General features: G+C 38.2%; 1 protein-coding gene across 1 annotated transcript in view; it reads right to left on the bottom strand.

Annotated features, from left to right (window-relative positions):
• The window catches only part of SYCP2L (synaptonemal complex protein 2 like), a 48,718-nt gene extending 24,925 nt beyond the window's left edge, over positions 1-23,793 (bottom strand). The window contains exons 1-21 of the mRNA XM_067568420.1: positions 23,787-23,793; positions 21,617-21,682; positions 20,613-20,750; positions 20,391-20,510; positions 18,834-18,938; positions 16,237-16,261; positions 15,271-15,356; positions 15,039-15,127; positions 14,688-14,722; positions 13,741-13,883; positions 12,448-12,500; positions 10,385-10,430; positions 9,433-9,525; positions 9,297-9,357; positions 8,142-8,290; positions 6,683-6,743; positions 4,883-5,001; positions 4,415-4,490; positions 4,224-4,302; positions 2,599-2,656; positions 1,705-1,766 (exon numbers count right to left, since the gene is read on the bottom strand). Coding sequence (XP_067424521.1) covers positions 1,705-1,766; positions 2,599-2,656; positions 4,224-4,302; positions 4,415-4,490; positions 4,883-5,001; positions 6,683-6,743; positions 8,142-8,290; positions 9,297-9,357; positions 9,433-9,525; positions 10,385-10,430; positions 12,448-12,500; positions 13,741-13,883; positions 14,688-14,722; positions 15,039-15,127; positions 15,271-15,356; positions 16,237-16,261; positions 18,834-18,938; positions 20,391-20,510; positions 20,613-20,750; positions 21,617-21,640 — 1,622 coding nt within the window. The 5' untranslated portion in view covers positions 21,641-21,682; positions 23,787-23,793. The remainder of the gene's footprint in view (positions 1-1,704; positions 1,767-2,598; positions 2,657-4,223; positions 4,303-4,414; positions 4,491-4,882; positions 5,002-6,682; positions 6,744-8,141; positions 8,291-9,296; positions 9,358-9,432; positions 9,526-10,384; positions 10,431-12,447; positions 12,501-13,740; positions 13,884-14,687; positions 14,723-15,038; positions 15,128-15,270; positions 15,357-16,236; positions 16,262-18,833; positions 18,939-20,390; positions 20,511-20,612; positions 20,751-21,616; positions 21,683-23,786) is intronic.
• Between the last annotated feature and the right edge of the window lie 142 nt (positions 23,794-23,935).

Here is a 23,935-nt window from a genome sequence, read left to right as displayed (position 1 = left end):
AATTGGTTCCATGGCTTAAATGGTATGACTGTGTTTGAATCAACACCCAGTCACACGGATGGATGAGCATTAGCAAGGTTTCTTCCTCCCAGTTTTTCTGGCTACAGACTCAAGACAACAATGCACAAGCTTATAGTGGTACAGCTCTCAAAGATGTAGGCACTAAAAAGATTATTTAGATTTTAGAGATGATGATAGGTGTATCTGAAAGATTTTTTTTCATTTTCTATTGTCTTCACGTGCATGTGATAGTCCAATCCCACTAGATGGAGCCAGTCAGCTAAACCAGATTTCCTCTCTGCCTTTGGAAGAATTCTCATTGACAACATAGAGGCAAGTGCAACATCTAAAATTAAATATCTCCCAAAATTTCACTTTTAACGAGTCTAGAAAATGACAGTCGGCATCCTTTGCTACAGCAGACCATGAGATACTCCACGTATGCCTTTGGAATCCAAGGGATAGGATTTTAATTCAGTGGCTCACCGAGTAATGTGTAACCAACACAGAAGCCATTTTTATGCTTCCGGTCTGTTGCCCCTTTTGGCTTGTTTGTGAGGCTAATAGGAGAGATTGTGTGCCATCCTTACGACAGTAGACAACATCTCCTTGTCATTGATATCTGGTGAATGCTTGCCTTCCTTACTAATGCTTTACTGGAATCAGAGCTGCAGGAGAACAAGTTGTCCAAGTCCAGAAAAAAGAAGGTATTGATGATGTTGGGAGCAATTCAGGGAACTGATCAAGGGCTATGGCAGCTCCATCTATTAGTGGAGTCAGTCCTCCCCTTGCCAAGGAGGCTCAGAAATGCTGGAATACTTCTGGAGCCCAGACTGTTCTTGTATTCACTGGTAGGAATGGTGGTTCATAACTTAACTGCAAAATAGCACTATTTTTAAAGGGATCTACAACTTGGCAATTTCATCACTGGGCTGGATTCTCAGTTGCACTAAGGTCCTTCTACACTGTTCTTGCAGCAAAAAAGGACCTTAAAAGTGGGCAGAGATAGCTCAAAAATAACTTATTTGCAAAGGCTCCCAGCCAGCTAACATAGTGCTGGCAAAGGCCTCTAAACCAGTCCGGTTCCCAGTGCGTGACATAGGGAGCAGTTCAGGAACATGATGTTAAAGCACAGCACTCTGGCTATACTCTGCTTCCCAGAAGGTCCCAGAAGGGGCTATTCAAAACCTGGGCAGACCCCTCCAAAACCTAAGAATACCCCAGTCTAGTGCAATCAAATAAAAAATATTTTTAAAAAACCTATACACGACATGCAAAAAAGTCTATTGATGGAACTTGTTACCACAAGTCAAATAACTTACTCCGTTTCAGAGCAGAATAGACATTTGCAAATTAAGTCATTGGCAGCCATACTAAAGTAAATTTACAGAGGCCACTAGTCTTCCTCTTTCTGGGCATAAATATAATCAGTGGGACTCCAGAAAAAAATTCCTCTGTGGTACATCAGTTAGCTCTCCAGTACAGGAATGAGTTACATCTTCCTCCTCTGAACTATTGGTCACTTCAACCAGACTGATTAATTGCTATTCTGGGAAAGATCACTAGAGAGAATGGCTGCTCTGGTCAGTCAGTTTATACTATATGCACGTGTTTTTTTCCTTAATCCAGTTTTAACACTGAACACAAATATTTAAGCTACAGTGCACCAAGGTTTAATACATATTCAAGACTCATATACTGTACTTTGCTTCTATTATTTGTTTGCCCAAGCTTGTTCTTCTATTTTTCTTCTCCCGTGTATCAACCTGAAAGTAAGGAGGTTACAAGATTTTAAATGATGGCACAGCGAGTAAAGTTATGTACTCAGTATGTTGAAACTGAAAATGGACACACCCAGAAATATCAGTTCATAGAATCAGCCCAAAACTAAATAGACTAATAATCTGCATATAACCATGTTCTGTATCTTTATACCCAGCAGTTAGGGAAAGAGTGGACCGGTGAGAGAACAACCAGAAGAGGGTCAGAGAAGATAGAACATTTAAAATCTTTAATTCATTCAAAGGATGGATGCAGTCATGAAAGTTTTGATCTCACCTACCCTGAAAAGACAAGAGTAAAAGTTTCCTTCGTGGTACCTGGGCACCCAAAGCCAGGCACCAGTTATAGTAGGTTTAATTTTCATAAGAGCTGAACAACCACCTCAAATCAAATATCACTTTATTTAGGTGTTCAGGAAGAAGTGGCTTGAGTCACACAGGGATCTACAGGTGCTCAAATCCTTCTGAAAGGACACCAGGCTGCTTCTATTTAGGTACCATATTTTAGGCATTTATGTTTGAAGATTTTGGCTAAAGTTTCTAGGTTCTTTATTATTATTTCTCCCCCACATTACAAGGGTGAAAGAAAACACCAAGAGGCAATAGTTTATTATTTGCCTTGTGATAACTTAAAAGCTCCAGTCACAGGCTTGGATACCATTGTACCAAGTACTGTACAAACATAGAACAAGCCTGTTCTGCCGTGGTATGTAATACATATTTACAATGTTTTAATTTATTTTTCTATTGTGCAAACTAGGAAAAAAGTACTTGAAGGAAAATTTTCCATGTAAACTGTGCTCCAAGACAGACTTACCTCTGAGGAATGTTCTTCTACAACCTGGATATCCGACTGTTCTTCTATGGATGGATTGCTATAATCAATAGAAAGAAAGGGTAAGAAAACTGTTCAGAAATACCATCAATTTAAAGCCATTTAAAGCAATCTATTTATATAAAAAAAAGTGAGTTGAAGGTAATGAAGTCCATAGCTCAGTAAACTCCAATGCAATAAATGTTTGGGGAAACGGGGAGAGAACTGTTCGGTTCCAAAACACACTGAACCTAGTAATAAGGGAAATACTATTCTGTACCACTATTAAGAAAGAGGCTATACTAGGCACTAAAGTTGGAGCCAGTTGGTGTAACTACATGGCAGAGATAAAACTGTGTTTATATAGTGACTTACAACCAAACAATCCCTAGCACATTAGAAAAGTTACCTCTAATACAAAATATTGGACCAATTTTTCAGATTGGTTAAATTAAAGAAGAGCAGTTAAGGTCACAGCAAGCCACTAACAGAGCAAGGTATAGCACTCAGGAATCCTGATTACAACTTTTCTGCTGTAACCACTGGCATGTCCCACCCACTTCCAAATTTCCTATTAATGCAGTGTAACTCCTTTGGAGATGGTGCACCTGAAATGCTACAGACCCTCTAGAGGACTCACCCCTGGATTTTAGCAGCTCAGGACTCTGTTTCCCAGATTGCCTAGGATCCAGGGCATAGATAGAACTAGCTAGTGACACTACCAGAACCAACTATAAACCAGAACTCAGAGACAAAGGGGTTGGTTTTATTTTTGGTTTCTAGCTGTGTTTGGAGTGTAGCAGGCAGAAGAGCATCACAGCCAGAGAGGTGCCTTCTACCCTCCACATTCCTTACCAAGAGAAACCTTTTGGGATTTCTGGACATTGAACAGCATCATCTCAGCAGAGACCAGAAACTCATGAGCTGAGGAGAGTCAGTCGGTCTACCAAAAGCCAGCATAACCGCACGTGGAATTGAGGCCAGAGTCACACAAGAATGACCTTACCATCCTTGGTATGGATACTTTTTAGGAACACTCTTGTTTGTTTATTTTGCTATTTTGTTTTAAGATGGCCACCAAGTTCTGCACTGCACCACCCATCCCAGATTGAGCCTAAACTCACTATTTAGGCAAGCACTGGGAGGGAGCAGAGAGAGGTTTGTTCAGGCAGTAAATGTCAGGAGAGGTAAAGTTATGTATTATTGTTTTTGTTTTATCTTAATCCTCTTTGCCACTGTCCCTTATTCTGAGTTCCCCATACCTAATAAAGCCCACATTACTCTGGGAATTGTGAAAGCTATTTAATTTGTGTGTTCTGACAGATATTCTCTGTATGAGATTATCTGTTAACTATTTTCCCAATGGACAAACCCTGTGTATTCTCTGCACTAGGAGGGGTTTCATTGACTGAAAATACCAGTCAACCTTATAAGTAAATCCAGGACCCCTAATTCTGAAGAGAAAAGGGAGAAGGTTGCAGCCATGCTTCAGGGCTGGGTTTACAGTAGTAAATACGTTTTCACTTAGTAACAGCTAAATGGCTTGTTAAACAGGATGGCTTGTTATACAGAAGCCCCCTAGGAAATTTTAATCATTTGGACAAGACCTTATATCTTCAAGTGCTTACCTGGTTTTAACATTCAATTTAGGTGATGGAGTTTTAGACTTTTTTTCTGAAAGAGTTTGGGAAACTGCAGCTTCACCCCCTGAAATTTTCAAGAGAGATAAAACAGTATTTGTGCAGGTCTACAAAAGCAAACCTTTTCTTTAGTGTTATACATGAATGATATTTATAAACTACAAGAAATCATGCCTGACCTTGGCTTCGCTTAGCATCTTCTGCTTCAATCTGTTGGCTTCCCATGCTTGTAGTGACACCAGAACTAGGTTTATGCTGGTTTGAGATATGAAATTATTAACACCAGATGCACATGACACTAACATTTGTGTTCCTACTCCCAAAGAAATGCAATTAAGATACATTCTTGAATAGTCAAATATATTGTTCAATTTGGTGAGAAAGTGCTAGGCTGTGCGACTGAATTATGGCTACACTTATGATCTGAAAGGCTCCTGGTAAAGTGATAATCTTTATTTGAAAGTTGGGGAAAAAACATTTTTTAATCTTCCCTCCACAACGGAGACTTGGAAAGACTGTGTAAAATTATCAAAATGGCCTAAGTGACTTTAAAACCTAAGTTGCTGAAGCATTTTTGTCCACCAGGTCTATGAACAGAGGAGAGAAACGATTATATTTCTACATAGGATTCCAGCACTCATACTTACCGTCACAGTGGTTACTGACTGATCACTATATTGAGATGTCAGGATGTCAGATAAAGAGTCTGTTTTTTCAGTGTTTGTAGAATCTTTCTTCCACTGTAAGTAGGTGGATTCACTAGTTACTGTAAAATAAGAATTTGAGAAAAAAGATACTCTTAAGACATAGATCTTTCCCCTTCTATATTTCCAGCGAAACATGAAGAGCGCTACAGTCTTCTAGATCATATTCAATAACAAAAACATACGAATCCTCCACATTGAACACACAGCCAATACATGCAACTGGGTTCCTATTGTCTTCTCCTGCTCTCTCTCCATTGTGTTCTATGTCTTTGTCCCTACCTAATTAGGGACTATACATTCTTTGGGGTAGGGACTAAAACTTATGTTTGTACAATGCATAGCATAATGGGACCAAAGCCCTCCTCACAAATCACGACTGGGTCTGCCCTGTGCTATTATTCTGCAAATAACAAACTGCCAGCATTCTGCAATTAGCATCAACCTTTAACAACTCCCACACATACTCCATGAAGCCTCTGGGTGACCAAATACTTCTAAGTGGTATCCATTTTGGGGAGGTTTTCTTTTGTGCATATTTCAAATGGCCAAAGAATGAAGAGCAGCAGCTTCTGATCTACCTGCTGTCCACTTTATACAGCTGAGCCTCCACTGAAGTTGGGAAAGTTCAATTACAGCTTGATTTAGGAGCATTAAAGGTTGGCAGGGAGAGGGAAAAAGCTACTCAACAAGTGCTCGTTACTGTCCTAGATGATTGGAGCTAAAAAATGTAGTTGAGTAGCTGTCTTAGGCATTTCTGATGCACTCATTGTGGCATCAGTGCATCACCAGCGCTAACAGGAAAGTGGTGAGTTGTGTTTATGGTGTACACCAATGGAAAAAGTGCTGCATAAGAGAGATTTGTTGCAAGCTCTGTAGATTAAAACCAGATGTCACATGAACGGTGGTAGTTAGGGGATACTGTAGGAGAAAAAGCAACCCTGAGGATACAAGACAAAACTGTGGTGCCTGCTTTGTCTTGCAACTTCCTGCATCCTGCAATGACAATATTCTGCCCCATCAGCATATAAATTACACCAAGGTCTTGTCTTTATTAGAAAATTGGATCATGTTAGAGCAGCAGTTCCCAAACATTTTCCCTACATGGCCCCATTTTCAGATGTGGTGTTCCCCAGTACTCCAGGCAGCATGGAAGTTGCAGTTTATAAATGGTGTCCTCCCTGCAGAGGGACCTCACGTGCACTATACATGCAAGATCATGCCAGAAGGAGGATGCCATTTTGCTTTACATTACAAGAAAACATTATGACTCTGGAAACAAAAGGAAGCACAAAAAGTATTTGCAGGTGTTCTTATCAAAGACAATTGGTAAAACTTTCTGAGGTGCCTTAAGCTCTAAAGTCAACTTTTGAAAGTTTTACTCAGTCCGCTCATTCATCAAAAACTTAATTTGTAGAGACCAATACTAAGACTTCATATTGGAGTCCTCCATTTTCCAGAGATATTTTTCAGGTATAAATTCTACTTCAGCAGTTAAATTCTGTCTGCAGTTTTGATTCTCTTCATTAATGTTGCTATTTGGCTTGACATCTTCAACATTCAGCAACAATACCCGAGTTCCCTCTGTTAAAGATCTAATCAGTATAGAAAACATGTAGAAAGTTACTTTAAATGAAAGTCTCTACAGCTGCTAATGCTTTCTAGAGAATATGTATTTTCTGTCATCATTCATAATTCTTAGAATTCATCAGCTACAGGAAATCTATATTTTAAAAAACTCACATGTTCCATTTTGCTTTGTTTGTTCCCCAGTGCTGATGAGATCTTCTCTATCAGTCTTCATCTGTTGGTATAAACTAGTCAAACATTACTATTATCTTTAAAAAACAGAATTCTTTATCCAAGAAACCCAATCTCCTATACAGAAATACTTTAGGTAATGAAGCACTTAATAATGCTAGTGACATATAATGTAGTTGTTCTCAGTGTATTACTGTAGTCAATACTTTGAAGTCATCTACTCTGCTGCAAGGACAAAAGTATTATCATTTACTATACATCTTTATTCCCTCTGTGTTTAGATACTTTTATGGGTCCCATAATGTGAATTTCTCCTAAGTACTTGGGGGCTTTCTTCCTTCCTTGCCTATAGTCTCAATAGTTTAAAGAATATGATTGTAGTTTTTTCTTTGAAGTACTATACTTCCATCTGAACATTTGAATTTTGCAGGATCCACAAGCTTCTCTTTTTCCAATGTGCATGTCATGGACCGTTTTACGCTATGAGCTAACAAGAAAATACATTTGTATTTTTAGGTTACCCATTTATCTAAATAGAATGTACTTCAAAGCATGGTATTAGGCTAAACTTAAATACTTGTATTGAATCAACTGTGCAGGTAAACTAACCGATTATTAGGCAGTCAATAATAGCTCAAGGCCTCACCTTTAAATGCAGCCATTCTTTTGAGCATTAGGAAGACTTTTTTAAATAGGTGGGCAATGTCTTCCCTTTGGGTCAAAATGCCACAACATCTAACTTACATATGGACAGTCACAAACCATTAGAAAGACAAGGAACATTGAATTACAGAAATCTATAAATGAGTTCAGGTATCAGTATTGCACTGCAGCATTAACTTGAGCTCCTGGCCAATATTCTGGTGGAAGACTAGGCAGACACAAACTGAATTTCTAGTGTAGAAGACTAAAGGCTAGTCAACACTACACAGGCTATACTGGTACTGTATAGCTGGACTGGTATTGCTATTCCAGCAGAGCTCCCTAGCATATGCCAGCAGAAGGAGTTTTTCTGCCAGCACAGTAACACCTCCTCCTTGGATGACATTAGTTAAACCAATAGAAGCACTCTTTTGTCAGCATAGCTGTCTCTACATGGGGGGTTTTGTGGGCATAGCTGTGTCTGCTAGGAAGTGTGATTTTTTCACACCCCGAACCAACATAGCTATGCCAGCATAACTTTGTAGTGCGGACATGGGCTCATAGGGGAGACAAGAAAAAGGAAGACTGTGGTATATAAAGAAAGCTTGAAAGATCTTTCTATGGCATCAAAAGAGGAAACAAAAAATTTTATCCTTCTCTGGTAAAATCTAACAGCTGAGATCTTTCAAGACTAGTTCAACTTTCAACCAATGCATTTGAAAAGTGAAACAGGGTGTTAAAAAGAAAAGTCTTATGGATTGTAAACGGTTATATGATAAAGCCAAAAACTAATACTTGCCATCATTTTGTCTTCTCCCAGAACTTGGTTGAGTGTATTTAAAATATCAAATTTGGCATTGAAGTGTATTTTGATTTTTGTTACTTCTTTGCCATTGACCATAGTAGGGCTCTTCAAGTAAATTTTAACTATCTTTTCTCCATTATCCTCTGTTTAAAAAAGGAAATTAGAATCTGCTTTAGAATTACACAAAAAGTGTCTGTATCACACTGAAATAATTTGCATGCCATTTCCCACACCAGCAGAGTTACTTTTCTTAAAAGTAAATAAATTGAGTATGAGCAGAGTTTTGTCCTCCTTTCTTCACAGGGTACAAATAAGTCTACAGCCATGTCCTGGGCCGCTCCATAAATCAACCAGCACACTCCAGACACAGCCCTCCCAGAGCTGAACTCTACACCACACAGAACGTTACAGAGTCCCCCTATGAGCCTTTTCTGCAGCCTTGCCTCATATGTAGCAAAACTATAGCAGATAGGTCATGCTTGTGGTTTTCTACTTCACTACCACAGCTAGGAGTTTTTACTCCCAAAGAGTCCATGTCTGCCCCCCATTAATAAAGTCAATATCGGAGTGAACGACCAATTACATATATGGAAATAAGGGGAGGCCTAAATTAGCATTCATTGCTCCACTGTCCCACCATGTATTTGATCTCTATTTTAGCCATGATGGACAGAATCCAGTGCATCCTTGAAAGTCCTTTTTGCTAAATTAGCCTTCAAAAAAAGCCTTTTAAGGTCCACTCTTACTCTCAGTGGGAATCTTTCCATTGGACTTCAAATGAACATTACATTGGGCCCATGGGGAAGATAAATTTTCATGATGGGTATTCATAGCAGACGTGTTTTTATGCAAAATATTTAAAGAGTTACTTCCAAAACATGCTATTTTTATCATAGGAGTGGATTGAATTTTATTTCAATTATTATTTAAATATATTGCATAACATAAAACCAAACATACAGTGTAAGTTTTAGGAAAGTTAGACTCTTAACCTCCAACTATGTTGCAAATTTTCATGAGTTAGCAGCCGACTACACATGGCAACTGTGAGTTGGATGTGTGGAAGTTCAGTTTAAGGTATTAATATAAATCTGCAGCTTCTTTTAGCTACTTTTGATTGTAAAGATAATGCCCTTTGTGTGATCTTACCTCTCAGACTGTAACTACTGACCACTTCCTTTGGCAGCCTCACTGAATCCCAAAGAGCACCCTAGAAAAGGATTTGGGAGTGAATTCTCTTCAGGTATTTTAGTCTAATCAAAAAGTAATCTGAGGATATTTTTACCTCAGTGCTGTCTATGTAGAAAGACACGCTCTGACTTCCAACATTAAAGTCAATCCAAAACTCCTCCAGTTTTTCATCAGACGGTTTCTTCACCTTAAGAAACAGAACAGCACTGCCATTATTGCCAGAAGAGCCCATACAAAAATACAGTACTGTTGTCCTCAACGGTGTCAACTAGATTAAATAGCAATTAATTATCCTTAGCATAAACACTTACATTTGCTTCTAAATGGTATGAAGAGGTGAGTAACTAGCCTGTAACTGATGGCCAACATCAGCAGAACCAGAAAATTACTGTACACTAGCCAAGGGAAAAAAATGTTTACTCAAGATTGAAGTAAATACTGCACCGTTGTTTTGTTCAAGCTTCTAGGAAGCCCTATGTATTTGTCAGCACTTATGAAGCAGAGCTGATGGTATCATCATTAAACTAAAACTTCTGTTACTTAGGTTTAGTTTGATAACCTTCTAAGGAACACAATGCCATGTACTTAACATTCACTTCAATAATTAAAGAACTGTGAAACCTAGATCTTCATATGGATCTATAGGGTGATCTGTTCTGTGAAGGCAGGGAGGCAAACCTTGCCCTTTGACATCCATTTTGGGAGGAACTCTACAAGGGCAATCTGTTTTCCTCCCTGTTCCCTACCTAGTGATTTATTACAGCAATAAGTGATCCATCTCATGGTCTTTAAGAGAGAGCCAGTCTATTCAGCTTCTTTATTATTTGGCTGATGCAAATGGTAGATAACTCACCAATAAAATGAAAAAAAGAGAAGTAAATCAGCAGTTTGGCAAAGCAAGCATGCACGCACAGGAGCACTCCCTTCACTCAGGTGTAGGATGCAGCAGAACTAAATATCTTTTAATGAGGATATTTTTTCCATGTTTAATAGCTGTAGTAACAGTATAAGGAATGTATCACAGTACGTAAAAAACAAACACTTACCTCCTCCATGTCAGCAAAAGCAGATATACACGGAAATGAATAAACTCTGCAAAGAAGCATACTTGAACATAGTAAATTGCTCCTGAATGCAAGTCAGAATGGGAATTTAAACAAAAAACCAAAAACCTGAATGTCTCAGACTCATAGACTCTAAGGTCAGAAGGGACCAATATGGTCATCTAGTCTGACCTCCTGCACAACGCAGGTCACAAAACCACACCCACCCACTCCTGTAATAAACCTCTAACCTATGACTGAGTTATTAAAGTCCTCAGATCATGGTTTAAAAACTTTAAGGTACAGAGAATCCACCAGCAAGTGAGCCATGCCCCATGCTATAGGGGAAGGTGCAAAACCCCCATAGCCTTTGCCAATCTGCTCTGGGGGAAAATTCCTTCCTGACCCCAGATATGGCGATCAGTTAAACCCTGAGCATGTGGGCAAGACTCACCAGCCAGACACCCAAGAAAGAATTCTCTGCAATAACTCAGAACCCACCTCATTTAACATCCCATCACAGGTCATTGGCATATCTACCACCAGTAGTCAAAGATCAGTCAATTGCCAAAACTAGGCTGTCCCATCATACCATCCTCTCCATAAATGTATCAAGCTCAGTTTTGAAGCCAGGTAGGTTTCTCCTCCCCGCTTCCCCTGAAAGGCTATTCCAGAATGTCACTTCTCTGATGGTTAGAAATCTGCATCTAATTTCAAGTCTAAACTTCCTGATGGCCAGTTTATATCCATTAGTTCTTATGTCCACATTGGTGCTGAACTTAAATCATTCCTCTCCCTCCCTGGTATTTATTCCTCTCATGTATTTATAGAAAGCAATCATATCTCCCCACAACCTTCTTTAGCTAGGCTAAACAAGCCAAGCTCTTTGGGTCTCCTCTCATAAGGCAGGTTTTCTGTTCTGTGGATCATCCTACTAGCCCTTTTCTGCTCCTGTTCCTGTTTGAATTCATCTTTCTTAAACATGGGGGACCAGAAACTGCACAAAGTATTCCAGATGAGGTCTCACCAGCGCCTCGTATAACAGTACTAACACCTCCCTATCTCTAATGGAAATACCTCATCTGATGCATCCAAGGACCGCATTAGCTTTTTTCACAGTCACATCACATTGGCGGCTCATAGTCAGAAGACTTGTTGATCAAAAGACTAATAATTTTCTAGCCGTCAAATAAGTTTGGAGATGCTTAAGGAAAACAATGTCCTATTAGGCAGATACTATACAGGTATTGTGTCTTTATTCTGCCTGTAGATTAGATTAAATTATAATAATTTATTTTCAAGCAAAAGGTGACCCACTGATAGCTTACAGTTAGTTTAAAAAGGGGGACTTTAGAAAATAATTTGTGACCTGTGAGCCATCATTTTATTTATAAATAGTAGTAAAGTAAGATCTACTAACGGATGCGTACAGATGAATCGAGATCATAATAAATTATTCCAGTGCCATCTTTTATGAATATCTAAATAATGTGAACTGTCTTCCAAGGGAAGTATCAGTAGTTCAGCACATTGGTTGTGTAACATTGGACTAAGAAAAAGGCTAGATTTAAAAAACAAACGAACAAAATAAGCCTTATAGGAGCAACTGTGCACTAACAGGAGACCAACTGAACCAAACAGATCTTCACCATTGATCGCTTTTATGAATCTATGCAAGAGACCTTTATTCCAGTTTATTTGGGCTCTTCTACCTCCCTCATTACTGTAGTTTTTTAGCACCTTTCAGAAGCGCATTAAGGGATGTGACTAGCATAACCTTATTAACTTCCTTTCTGAGTGTTGATAAGCAAACAAGAATAAATGAGTTCACATTTTTAGATGTGGAAGTTTTCCCACAGTGTGAAAGTTTTGACTTCCACCAAAATAAATGCAGATATCAGGATTTGTAAAAGGGGTTTGTTAGCCACTCATTAACAAACATGTTGCAATTTACATACCACGTAACTAAAGGCTTGCATTTTTCTTTCCAATATTTATAGGCTGGCAATCACTGAGACTATCAACAGGCCAGATACTACATTCAGTGTTCATTATAGAGAACTTACCTTTTTTTATCCCCAAGTCTGTCATTGAGTTGATTGAGAAATTTTCTGCAGTCCTTCAAAACAAAAGGACAGTGTGTTACAAAAAAATTAGTTCCTGTTTACACTTGTAAGCAATATTTCGTTGGGCAAATAGTAGCATGGTGGCTAAAGACCACAGACAGGATCACTGGAGTGCTCAGATGATTCAAACCCAGTTTAATAAAAAAGCCCACTTAGAAACCCACAAATCAGTACAGGAACACTTGATAAAAAGGGAACAAGTCAAAGGAAGAGAACATGTATGTTAAGTAGGGGGCTTAGTCTAATTTCCACTGAAATCAGCAGGAGTTGGACTGGACCCATAAAACAAAGAAAACACACTACCAAAATTGCATGTACCAATATTACATTAGGTTTCTGCTCAGTTAAACAGCACTAAGCTGCCTGTCATTTAAAAAGTAATTCCACATGGTTATTTATACTAATGTTCTATCTGAACAATTTTCTTTACAGAAATAAGTGTTCTTGTTATGTTTTTGGCATTCACTGACATCACGGAATTAAGGGCACATTATATGCTTAGGTAGAATGTTCCCGTATGCTCACATCTTTGCATGATCTGCCCTCTTTCTGCTGTAACTGTCTGTCTTTAGTACATTCACTTTCTAGTGCTGGGAAAGGGCATTTTAGCTCTGAATATAAAGCTTTGATGATGAGTAAGTTAGGCCAGTCTGGAACGAGAGAACGAATGTGGAGAAGTCTTGAGCACAAGTTAAAAAAGGGGCTTGACATAAAATGGAATGTTTGGGTGTAGGCTTGAGAAGACGTATGTAATAGCAGATGATGTGATCCTAATGGCTTGAGTCTACCATCCTTACTCTCAGTGAATCATATCTTACTCCACAAGTTGCAATAGGACTACTTTAGATGAAGGGTTGTGAGAATCTGGTCCTAGGTAAGTATGATTTAATTGTATATGGTCTGCTGTAAGAAGGCAAGGCACAACTCTAACACCATTTATTCTTTCAGCCTCTATTCCAATCGGTTAGTTTTATTTTGTAATTAATATTTTAAAATAAAATAATCTTCTGTACCTTTTTAAAGCTAAAAAGGTAAATATACTCCTCTCACGTGTCTTTAACTTACTGAAGGATACCTTATGTTAATATAATTAGTGACGGTATAATTGAACCCATTTCTTAAGAGGACATTAAAACATCTCCAACATTGTCAGGAATTTTATATACTAAACCCAGATGACATTAACCCCTATCTAGAACTGTAAGGTTTTGTTTTCAAAATGAGGACCCTTACCGTCTCAAATTCTCTATCCTTTATCTCTTTGAAAGCTTCAGCAAGATAGTCATCTTCAAACCAGTTGTGAACAAGGTCATCCCTCCATTTTTTTGTTATCAGCCTACACAGTGCTTCCGAAAGAGCAACCTGAAGGTCATAATCTACATGGGATAAATGCAAGAATAGAAACATCCCTTAAAAAAAAGAGAGAAGGTTAATATGATGGCTTAATAAATATCAGCCCACTGCATTAAGTTTTATTCTAAAAGGCTGGTGTTTTGATTCAGTTGTGACAAAAGCCAAACGGTAATGCAAAATATCACAAGCTATTTTGAGATCTTACAGTCACTTCATTTTATTCAACCAATTATTGATCACCGTTAACCCTTATGTGCATGAATATCTGGAGACACACCCTGAAGTAAAAAGGAAGAGGACTTCACCACCTCTGTTAACTCACTATGGCTGTTATTTGACCTACAAAATACAGATACCTCAAAATATTGTTACTACAGAGGAGGACTATGACGGCATTTACATTATTTACTTGGTCAAAGCTAGCTATATATTAGACAAAACAAATGAAACTCATAAGTTTTTTAAAAGGTTAACAGGTAGACACATTTCGAAACCATTTAGCAGGCTAACAGAAGAAAATGCTACCACCTGAAGCTGATCTCCCACACATTTAGTTTTGCCATAATGTACATTTTCTGTCTGTATCACAGTTTAACCTTTACTACCATTTAATTACTTGAGTAATTTTAAGTCAGTATTGATAGCTTTTTGGTGCGAGAATGAACTTGTCCTAAAATACATTTCATCTTAATTTTTATTTTCCTCAACAATCAGGTACAAAAAGTTAAAAAATACAATGTGAAGCATAACGAAGTAACAATTCATTAACAGGATTTTAGGGGGAAAAGAACTTCAATTAATGAAAATAATGGCTAAGTATTTCTTACCACCAACCTCCAGAATTGTTTTTGCAAGATCTTTCCTGAAACAACATAATCCATTAATGTTTTTCCTTCCATCTTAACCCATTCAAAGCACATGGACAGTAAAAAAAATTTTTTTTAAATCAAACATTTTTCTATGAAGCTGAACAAAAGTACAACCATGCTAACTAAATGCTCCTAGGTAAAGTAAAATGAACAGTTTGTAACTTTTATCCACGCTTGTAAAATCCATCAATTTTTCACCAGTTGGGATATCTGTAAAGATCATGGTCTCAGACTGTCAAAAAGCAAGTTACATCTAATAACTGAACGCTGTTCTCTCTGCAACGTTACAGTTGCTGACGGGATACTCACGTAAGCGAACACATCTCTTCAGACATAGGAAATTTTCTTCTCTCCTCCCGTGGTACACTGTCCAGCAGAGAGTTCAGAGTCCTCAATGCCTTTTTTGCAGGGATTTTTTTGGGGGAAGTGAGAGGGGGACAGAAGGAAAGAGACCATATGGAGAAGAGAAAAAGAAGCCATGAAAATGTATTATTTTTAACATTGTACATGTTTGTACTTTGTATTCTCACTTGAATCTCACCTCCTGCCGAAGTGCACAGCCAACATTTATGTCAGTCACTAGATGCCCGAGGTCAGGTAAGAATGAATCCAGCAACTGTTTCTTTCCTAGGAGAACAGTTAAGTATCACATCTGGTTTAAGGCTTGTCCACCCACCCACACTATTTTAACTATACCAAAATAGTGGCAACAGGTCAATTCCCTAGTGTGCATGCTGTTATACTAGTATAATGAGGCTTCTACCACATGGTAAGGGGAATAAACTATTTTGATATAAGTCACCTTTATATGGCTATAACTGCATCTACGCTAGAGGAGTTGTACCAATTTAACCATTTCAGTAGAAAAAAAGTCACACGCCTAACCACAGTAGTTAAAATCGGTCCAAAAAGTGTGTAGACTAGGCTGTAGACTAGTATGTTCTGAATAATGCTGTGTCTACTATGCTTTAAAAATAGACTATAAGAGGAGTAAACAACTTCTCTCTTATTCCATGGAGCTGACCACATACATTATTCTTTTTTACAATTCTTAACCCAGAATTCTAGTTTCTAGACTCGGAGACTAGCTATTATAAAACTAGCCAATTTCAATGGAAAATGGTCTTGTTTTAAATATTCCCTGGGAGTGGAGGAGAGAAACTAATGCGTAGCCAACTTTGGGATTTGAATATACCAAACACATTTCAATAGTACCATTTACTTTGCAACAAGCTAAATAGTATACTACCAACAATCTGAAACAAAATATTTCATTTTAGTTATATCACTAAGAAGGCTACATATTCTCAGTATAGCTCAATAGTTTCTTAAAAGGTTTAATATTCTTATCTGCATGTTACAGTAAGTCTTGCTGTGAATAGTTATATATGTAGCTTTGGATGAATTCTTACTCAGATAAGGTCTATTTTCCCCCTTTTTAAAAAAATGAGACAAAAAATGGTTACTCAGAAATGCATAGATTAAAGGTATTTGGGAAATCACTGACCTTCACTGTTGCATTTGCAAATGACCTGATGAAAAAGAGATGGGGAAATCTAGATTACATTCTGTATATAGTAATAATATATACTGGCTGATACAGGACTTGATTAATAAATAATTTTGAAAGGGTTATATAATTATTGCAAATCAACATGGATTTATGAAGAATAGAACCTGTCAAAGTAGCTTGATATCTTTTTTAAATGAGATTACATGTTTGGCTGATAATGGTAATAGTGTTGACTTAATATGTTTAGACTTCTGTAAGGCAATGAACTTGATCTACATGACATTTTGATTAAAAAAATTAGAATGAATCTGGAAATAAGGCATATATTTTTAACAGTGAGAGTAATTAACCATTCCAACTATTAACCAGGGGTCACAGTGGATTGTCCACCACAGACAATTTTTAAAATCAAGATTGGATGTTTACTCTAAAAGTTCTGTTCTGGGAATTATTTTGGGAAAGTTCTATGGCCTGCAGTATAAAGGAGGTCAGACTAGATTATCACAGTAGTCTCTTCTGGCCTTGGAATCTATGAAGGAACACAAAAGAAACTGACCTAAAAAATGAGGCTAGGAAGAGAAAAAAAAAACAAAACAGAATATAAGGAAATTATATATTTTATTTTATTGTCGTCTCATCCTCAGAAATGAATAAGTTATGGGCACAGTTCCATTTCTGAGTTTATTAATGGCCTGAACAAGACAAGCTAGCTCTGCCAAAGTGTCTTCTCAATCTCTTAATTATACTAAGACTTGAGTTATGATTATATACACTTGCTAATGGATTACTTACTGGTTTTATTAAACAGGTTTTGATATGTAGATTTCACAGTATGGCTCAACTGATGAATAACAAAATAGGGTGATATTTTCTGTATACACATGAATTGCAAGATAGCTTACGCAATCATTTTCCATTTCCAATTTGCAATAAGGGGAGGGGAGCTACCTTTCTGATAGTCATAGCCTTGGCTCTCCAAAGTTTAATAATTATTTTAATCACATTTGAAATGAAAGGGGGGGGGAGAGAGAGAGATTAGAGCGGATTGAAGATCTGAATTTCTAACCCACAGAAAATTCTGATATTTCAACATTTGTTTATGTCCTAAATTGGGGATGAAAAGTCAATTTGGGAGAGAGAGGGTGGAGTGTTCAGAAAAGTATTTATTCAGTAATGCTGAAACATTTTGTTTAGGCTTCATTCCACATTAATTTGTATGTGTCCTTGATTGGCCAAACTACATCTTCCATTATTCAGTGTGGTCATGGGACTCCCATTCTATGCTATGAGAGCTGGAGAAAAGGGGAGAGCATCGTGCACCCAGGGGAGATGTGCAGACCACAGAGGAAGACCGGGACATGAGTCACATTCAGTACAGTTCATGAGGCACTACATCAGTTCAGGGAGATGATTAATCTTGACCCAAGCCAAACTAAAACATTTCAATTCTGTTTGACTAACCAAAATGTTTCAATTTGGGTCAGCCTGACATGAAATATTTACTTTCAAGTTCTTGGGGAGAAGGGGTACAATAGTCTCAGCAAAATCAACATTTTCAAGTGGAATTTTTTTTTTTTATTATTTTATTTTGCACGACCTACATTTTTATAAAATAATTGATGGAAAATTCCCAGCCAGCCTAATGGAGGTATGTTTGAAGGGATCAATAGACTGAACATTTCCCTTACTATAGAAGTATTAGATAGGTTACCCATCAGGACACAAAGTGATCGGTTCATAAAAGTGAGCACCACAACATATATTAAAATCCAAATTAGTCATAGCCACCCCATTTTGATTTTTTAAGGAGGAGCTTTTTAAGAGGTGCCTCCCTGGCTATGTAGGAATATAAAATATACTCAAACTCAGTTATAAGCCTTTGATTTGCTATTATACATTGGGAACACCTCAAAATTTGGAACACATTCATGGACGGTAGCATTCAAGAAGGCAGCATATAACCACTACCCAAGCTCTGTGCTGATGTGCCTTTCTGCTTGTTTTCTGAGCTACAACGGTCCTTCATCTCAGATTTATTTCTCAAGGAAAAACAAAAGGGTGCCAAAAGTTTCTTTAGAGGTGTCTTTCCCCCCCACCCAAGTTTGATCAGTTATTTAAATAAAAACTGTGTTCATTTTGTTTAAAGATAAGACAAAATCTCTTGAGGTTTTTCCTACAATGGTAGCACTCTGAAATAATAAACTGCCTTTCTAGTATGTTGCCCTAGGATACATTTCAAGCAAGCTTACTGTAGCTCTTACTTCTTTCCACTATCTCCAACCCCCACCCCCCTGCCAGCTGCACCAGTGCAAACCCATAGTTTAGACAGTTTACATTGATGTGACACAATTTGCATGAGGTCTCAAACCACACCACTGTACACAGTGTCTGTATTATGGAGCTACACCCATACAGCTATACCAGTGACTAAGGCCCAGATTTTCAAAGGTGTTGAGTATTGCTATGGTCAGCACTGAAACATTTAACAGATTTAGCAGCCTGAGTAACAAATTGTTGCAGTAGAAGATTGTTAGTAAGTGGTGGGTTTTTCATAGAGGAAAACAAACTTATTTCTGAATGTGTGTACTTACCAATGCAGAGTCAAAGAAGTCTTCAACAAGTCTCAGCAGAGATTTATTTTCTGCTGGCTCTATGAGGATCAGAAATTCTCTTGCTCTTTCGAACCAAGATACCATGTAAAAATTAAAATAATTAATAAACCTGGGAAAGCTAACAAAGATTCGGGTGAATGGATTTTCAGCTAAAGTTCTGCATCAGTGGCTCGACACATTACACAAACACACTAGATTACTTGGTCACTGAGTTTAGCAATACCACACTGCATTAAAGGTGTCTTGCAAGTGAAATTAGTAGAATCCCATCTTTTTAGCAGTACTTTGTGATATTGCCTCCCCTCAGCACCCACTAGTCAGGATAAAAGTAACAGTGAGCAGGGGATTCTTTTTTCAGCATCTCACCTTTTCTCTTCCTATATGGTCCCGTGACCTCTACAGCCCCGCTGCATCTGACCCCTGCTCTGCTGTGGTTATTATAGCTATTGGGGAACTCTGGGGGAAGCCAATTTTTTTGGTCTGGTTTTGTTCCTTACTGATCATGGTTTTGCAAAATCTCTTTATTTTATAAAGAAATGTTGTTAAACCATGGGAAAGAATACACAGATGACTCTTATCCATCCCATAGAGGTTACAGGCAGATCTATGCTTCTGCAGCGGTTTTGTAGTACATGCTTGTAAAGGCTTTAAGGAAGCTAGTTGGGCAGCCTGCCACAGTGGGTTGCATATTGCAGGACCTAACAATAACTGGGTGAGGAGAGAAAAAGAACCAGGTAAAGAGAGAAACAATTTCAGCTCACATGCTGACTGTCCCTCTTAACTTGGTTAATGGTGAGTATTCAGTACATATTGTTTAAAGGGATTCAATTTTGCTAGTTCTATTTGCAAGTGAGTTTTCAGTAATGATATCCATGGAAAGCAGAATTATAAATTGGCATTAGAAGACATTGTACTAGGGATTCTCCAGTGGCTCAGCATTATATGTAGCAGCACTAAGGGCTCATTCCTGCAACCCTTACTCATGCAAGTGTAGTCTCAATAATACAAGTGCAATGAAATCACCACAATCATAAGGTTGAAGGACTGGGTCTTTATCTGTTTATAGAACTATTCGTACACAAGAGGCATCTTCATAAAAATGGCATGTTAGTCAATCATTAGAAAGTCAGGATTTTCTAATAAGTTTTACTATTTTTGCTGTACCACTTAAAATATGTTTACAAGTTATTAACTTATTTTATGGATTGGACTTATGTACCCCTCCTTCCATTATTTAAAAAACAAAGTTTTAAGAAGTAAGGCTGCTTTGTTTTAAATACTATATAAAAGTCACTAGTTTCTACTGTAAGCAAAGCAAAACAAATGTAATATTCAACTAAAAATGAACACAAAGCAATTTAAAAATAAAAACCACTCAGTTTGGTGACTTAGTTCATTACATCCATTAAAAAGGATCCCTGGGATTTGATTTCAGAACAGCTAAGAAGTCTTATCCTAATGTCTCTAATAAAATTACTGAAATTTTGTTCAGTTGGGAATTTTTTAGAAATAACTAAAGGTGAATATTATACTTATCTTTGGTATCAGCCCTTGCTGAATAAGCAAGCTTGCCCCATCTTGAGGATCACTTTTAAAGTACAGCTGAATGCATTTCAACAGCAAAGAAACATTTTGGAATTCATTCTTGTCCAACTCCTATAAAACATTTTCCACCGTATTTTCACTAATGTAATTGTCTACAATAGCAATGATTTAATGTGGGTCTTAAAATGATACAGTGTAAGTTATGCTACTTGCCTTTTTCAGCACTTTGTCAAGTTGGTTAAACAGTTGTTTGCTGTGTTTTTGAGGAGGGTAAATGTCTTTTTCTTGAAACAGTTCATTTATTTTCTGAAATCCCTTTCCCTTAAAAACATCAGTTATGAGTGATTCAAGCTGGGAAAAAAACCATGCAGAATGATCACTTTAAAAATAATCTTTATTCTTTAAAAAAATATTTGAATTTATTTTTCCACAAACACAGCTTATCTTCCCACCTAAAGCCATTTTAATTGTTGCAGTTCTTGTTATAAGGGAAAAAACTTTCAATGAGACTGAGAGTGTTATATTTACGGGTGTAAAACATGGATGTAAATTTTCCAAAGCATCTAGTGATTTGGGGTGTTTCAGTTGCTGAGCGTTCAACTTGAGACACTTTTTAAGGGCCTGATTTTCAGAGGGTGGATACTCATCATTCCTCCAACTCAGCCGTTTCAAAACTCAACTCCTCTCCCACAACTCATTTTACCACTTAGCATTCTGTAACCAAAAGATGAAGTTGATGGCCAGTTACCTAATTTACTTATAAATACTGCTATAAAATATCAAAGTTATCTGTTATGTTACTTCCATTTAAGAATTTGCTGTGTCAAAAACATTGCTTTTATTTACATTGCATAAAAACAAATATATATATATATATACACAAATGGACAAATGACTGTGGCCCTGATCCTGAAGTCAGGGACCCTGTTCAGTAACATTTGAATCCACACAGAATCCCTTTGAAGCAGACCCGAGGGATTCTGTATCACAGACCCAATGAGGGCCTACATTTGACACATACCACATTAGCCCTCTTACTAAATGTTCAGTTGCATATAAAACTGATGGAAATAGAGTAATGTATGTCATATTTATTCACTTCCTTGACCACATAAAAATTAGGAATTCGAGGGTATGTTGAAAGTTGACTATAATGTCAATAATAGCTCCTCATAAGAAGGTAAAACAGTCTGGAAATGGTTATTAAAAATATTTACATAGTAGTCTGTTCTAGGTGCCATGTTTTCCTTTATCTCATTGCTCTGCTCTTGACTTTCTTCTTCCTTTAAATGGAAAGGAAAAGAAAAAAAAATGCAAGGGAAAAAAGGCACTCATTTCTGCTCAAAAAGTGGGGAAAAAATGTACTTTGTTATCAAAATCTCTTTTGATCAGTTATTTTTACTTGCATGCTTTAAGCCACTATTTCAAAATTTCTCCCCAACCTTTCAAACAAGCCTTGCTTAAAAGTAACAACTAATCAGTTACAGAAAATTATAAATATGGCAGGCCAGGTTTGGATTCCATTACAGGCCACTTTGCAACTATGCAGTTTTATAATCGAATTCCAAATGCCATTATCCCCTCCTCCCCCCCACCTCCACCATAAGAGCTTTCCCAACTAGGAAAAAAACTACAGCAACTGGAATAGTAACATTCTATCAAAAGAAAGACAACCAATGTCTGTGGAAGAAAAATCTTGTTGCTAATTTACAGAACCAACCTAAACTTTATAGTTACCATTTCCCACATAGTGATAAACTTTCATTTATAGAATGGATCTATATTTAATTTGGCTCTAAAAGCTATAGAAGTCCTTATTTTAAAATGAAGGCAAAAAGAAAAAGAAAAGAAAAAAATTAAACTTTCCTTAGAAGAAGCCTTGTTTCTGTAACATGTGATGAAATTACTGGTTAATCCTTAGCAACATGCAAGAAACTGTACAGTCATAATGACATTTAATGTTTTATCCTTTGTGTGGCTCCATATCATAGGGAAGAAAATGCTTCAAAGGGATCAATCTTGCAACCCTTATCCATGCAAGGAATTCCAGTATTGCTGTATACTTACTTAACATTGCCTAGGATGAACCCAGGATGTTAGTTCCAATGTGTGTTACTGCACCAAGGTTTTTCTTCTTGTAATATATAGTGTTGAAGTCACTTAAATTAATATCTGACTTACACTAACTTTAAATAGAGCCCTCTTTACACAAGTGATGTTTCCTTAGTTAATCAGGATTAATCAGGATATTATTTTAAGCACTGGGAGGGGAAAGTGGGGGGGGGGGGAGAACAATGGAAAGAAAAAAAGAAATAGCACTGCCTGCTTCTCCAACTACCAGAGTACACCGGATAACAGGTAATGGGGAAAAGGAGAGGTTTGTTGCAGATTCTCCAAAGAAAGGTAAAAATGGCTAAGCCCCTGGCTCTCCCTCCCCCATCATCGTGGCAGCTGGGACTCTTGAATGCAGGGATAGATTTTAATATCCACAGTCAAACAGTGAAGATCTCTCCGCTCTGGAATTCATTTCCCTGATTTTTCTTACAGAGCCAAAAGCTTTGCTAGGTCAAAGCAAAGGCTAGAGGCACTGGACTGAGGGGCAGACACACACATGATGAAGGGATAGTTTTTATTTCACAAAACACTTTGGGTTTTTTTTTTTGGACACCATGATTTCTGTCGCATATTTCTGTTTGTTTAACCAGAGAGATCTCTCTGCAGTGGGGGGTCTCGGCTGAGTTATACACAAACAAATCAACCACCTGACGGCGCAACTCAAGACACAGCCATGGAAGACAAAGCTGCAGTTGAAATCGCGTAGGGCAGCATGCCTGCAGGGAGCCTCTGTTGCTTTGGGGAGGGGGAAAGAGTATGATTTGAAAGGGACAGACAACAGGGATTAGGTCTTAACACCATGCCACCGGATGGGCTGGAGCGGGCCATGTGCTAACCGATTTTAAAGCCAGTTAGAAAGGACAGCACTCGCTTTAGGACTTTGAAAGTCGAATCCTGGGCTAAAGCGGTTTAGTGTGGACTAGCTCCATGTGAGCAAGGAAGGAACCTGGCCTGGGGCTGGGCAAGCATGGGGCCCCTTTCCCTGAAAGGGAGGGAATTGCAGAGCCGGCCCGGCCCAGGGCAGAAGGCACTTAGCAGAAGAAGCAAGAATCCCCTTTCCCTGCTACAAGAAACGGCAGAGGGCCAGTCCCAGATGGTGGGGGGAGGGGAAGAGACCCCTTGCCAGGCCGGGATGGTGAGAGGTGGAGAGAAGGAATCAAGCCTCCTTCTTCTGCAAAAGGGGAAAGGAGGAAGATTTGCGTGGGAAAAGTGAGCCGGGGTCAGCTAAGGGCCGGAGCGGTGGCGGCGGCATTACCCGGGCTCAGCACTCACCTTCAACATGGTGCAAGTCCGCGGGGAGGAGAAGAGGCGGCCTCGCCTGCCCCCAGCTGCAGCCTTAATGAGCCGCCGGGCAGCCCTCGTGGACTGCCCAGGTGCAGCTGGTTATGGAGCACGGGGCTCCGCCGGCCTGCTCGAGCGTG

This window comes from Emydura macquarii, unplaced genomic scaffold, assembly GCF_026122565.2.
Source record: "Emydura macquarii macquarii isolate MOO-44397 ecotype Brisbane River unplaced genomic scaffold, CSIRO-AGI_Emac_v2 contig_2890, whole genome shotgun sequence".
NCBI classification, from domain to species: domain Eukaryota; kingdom Metazoa; phylum Chordata; order Testudines; family Chelidae; genus Emydura; species Emydura macquarii.
This window is presented reverse-complemented; position numbering and strand designations above follow the sequence as displayed.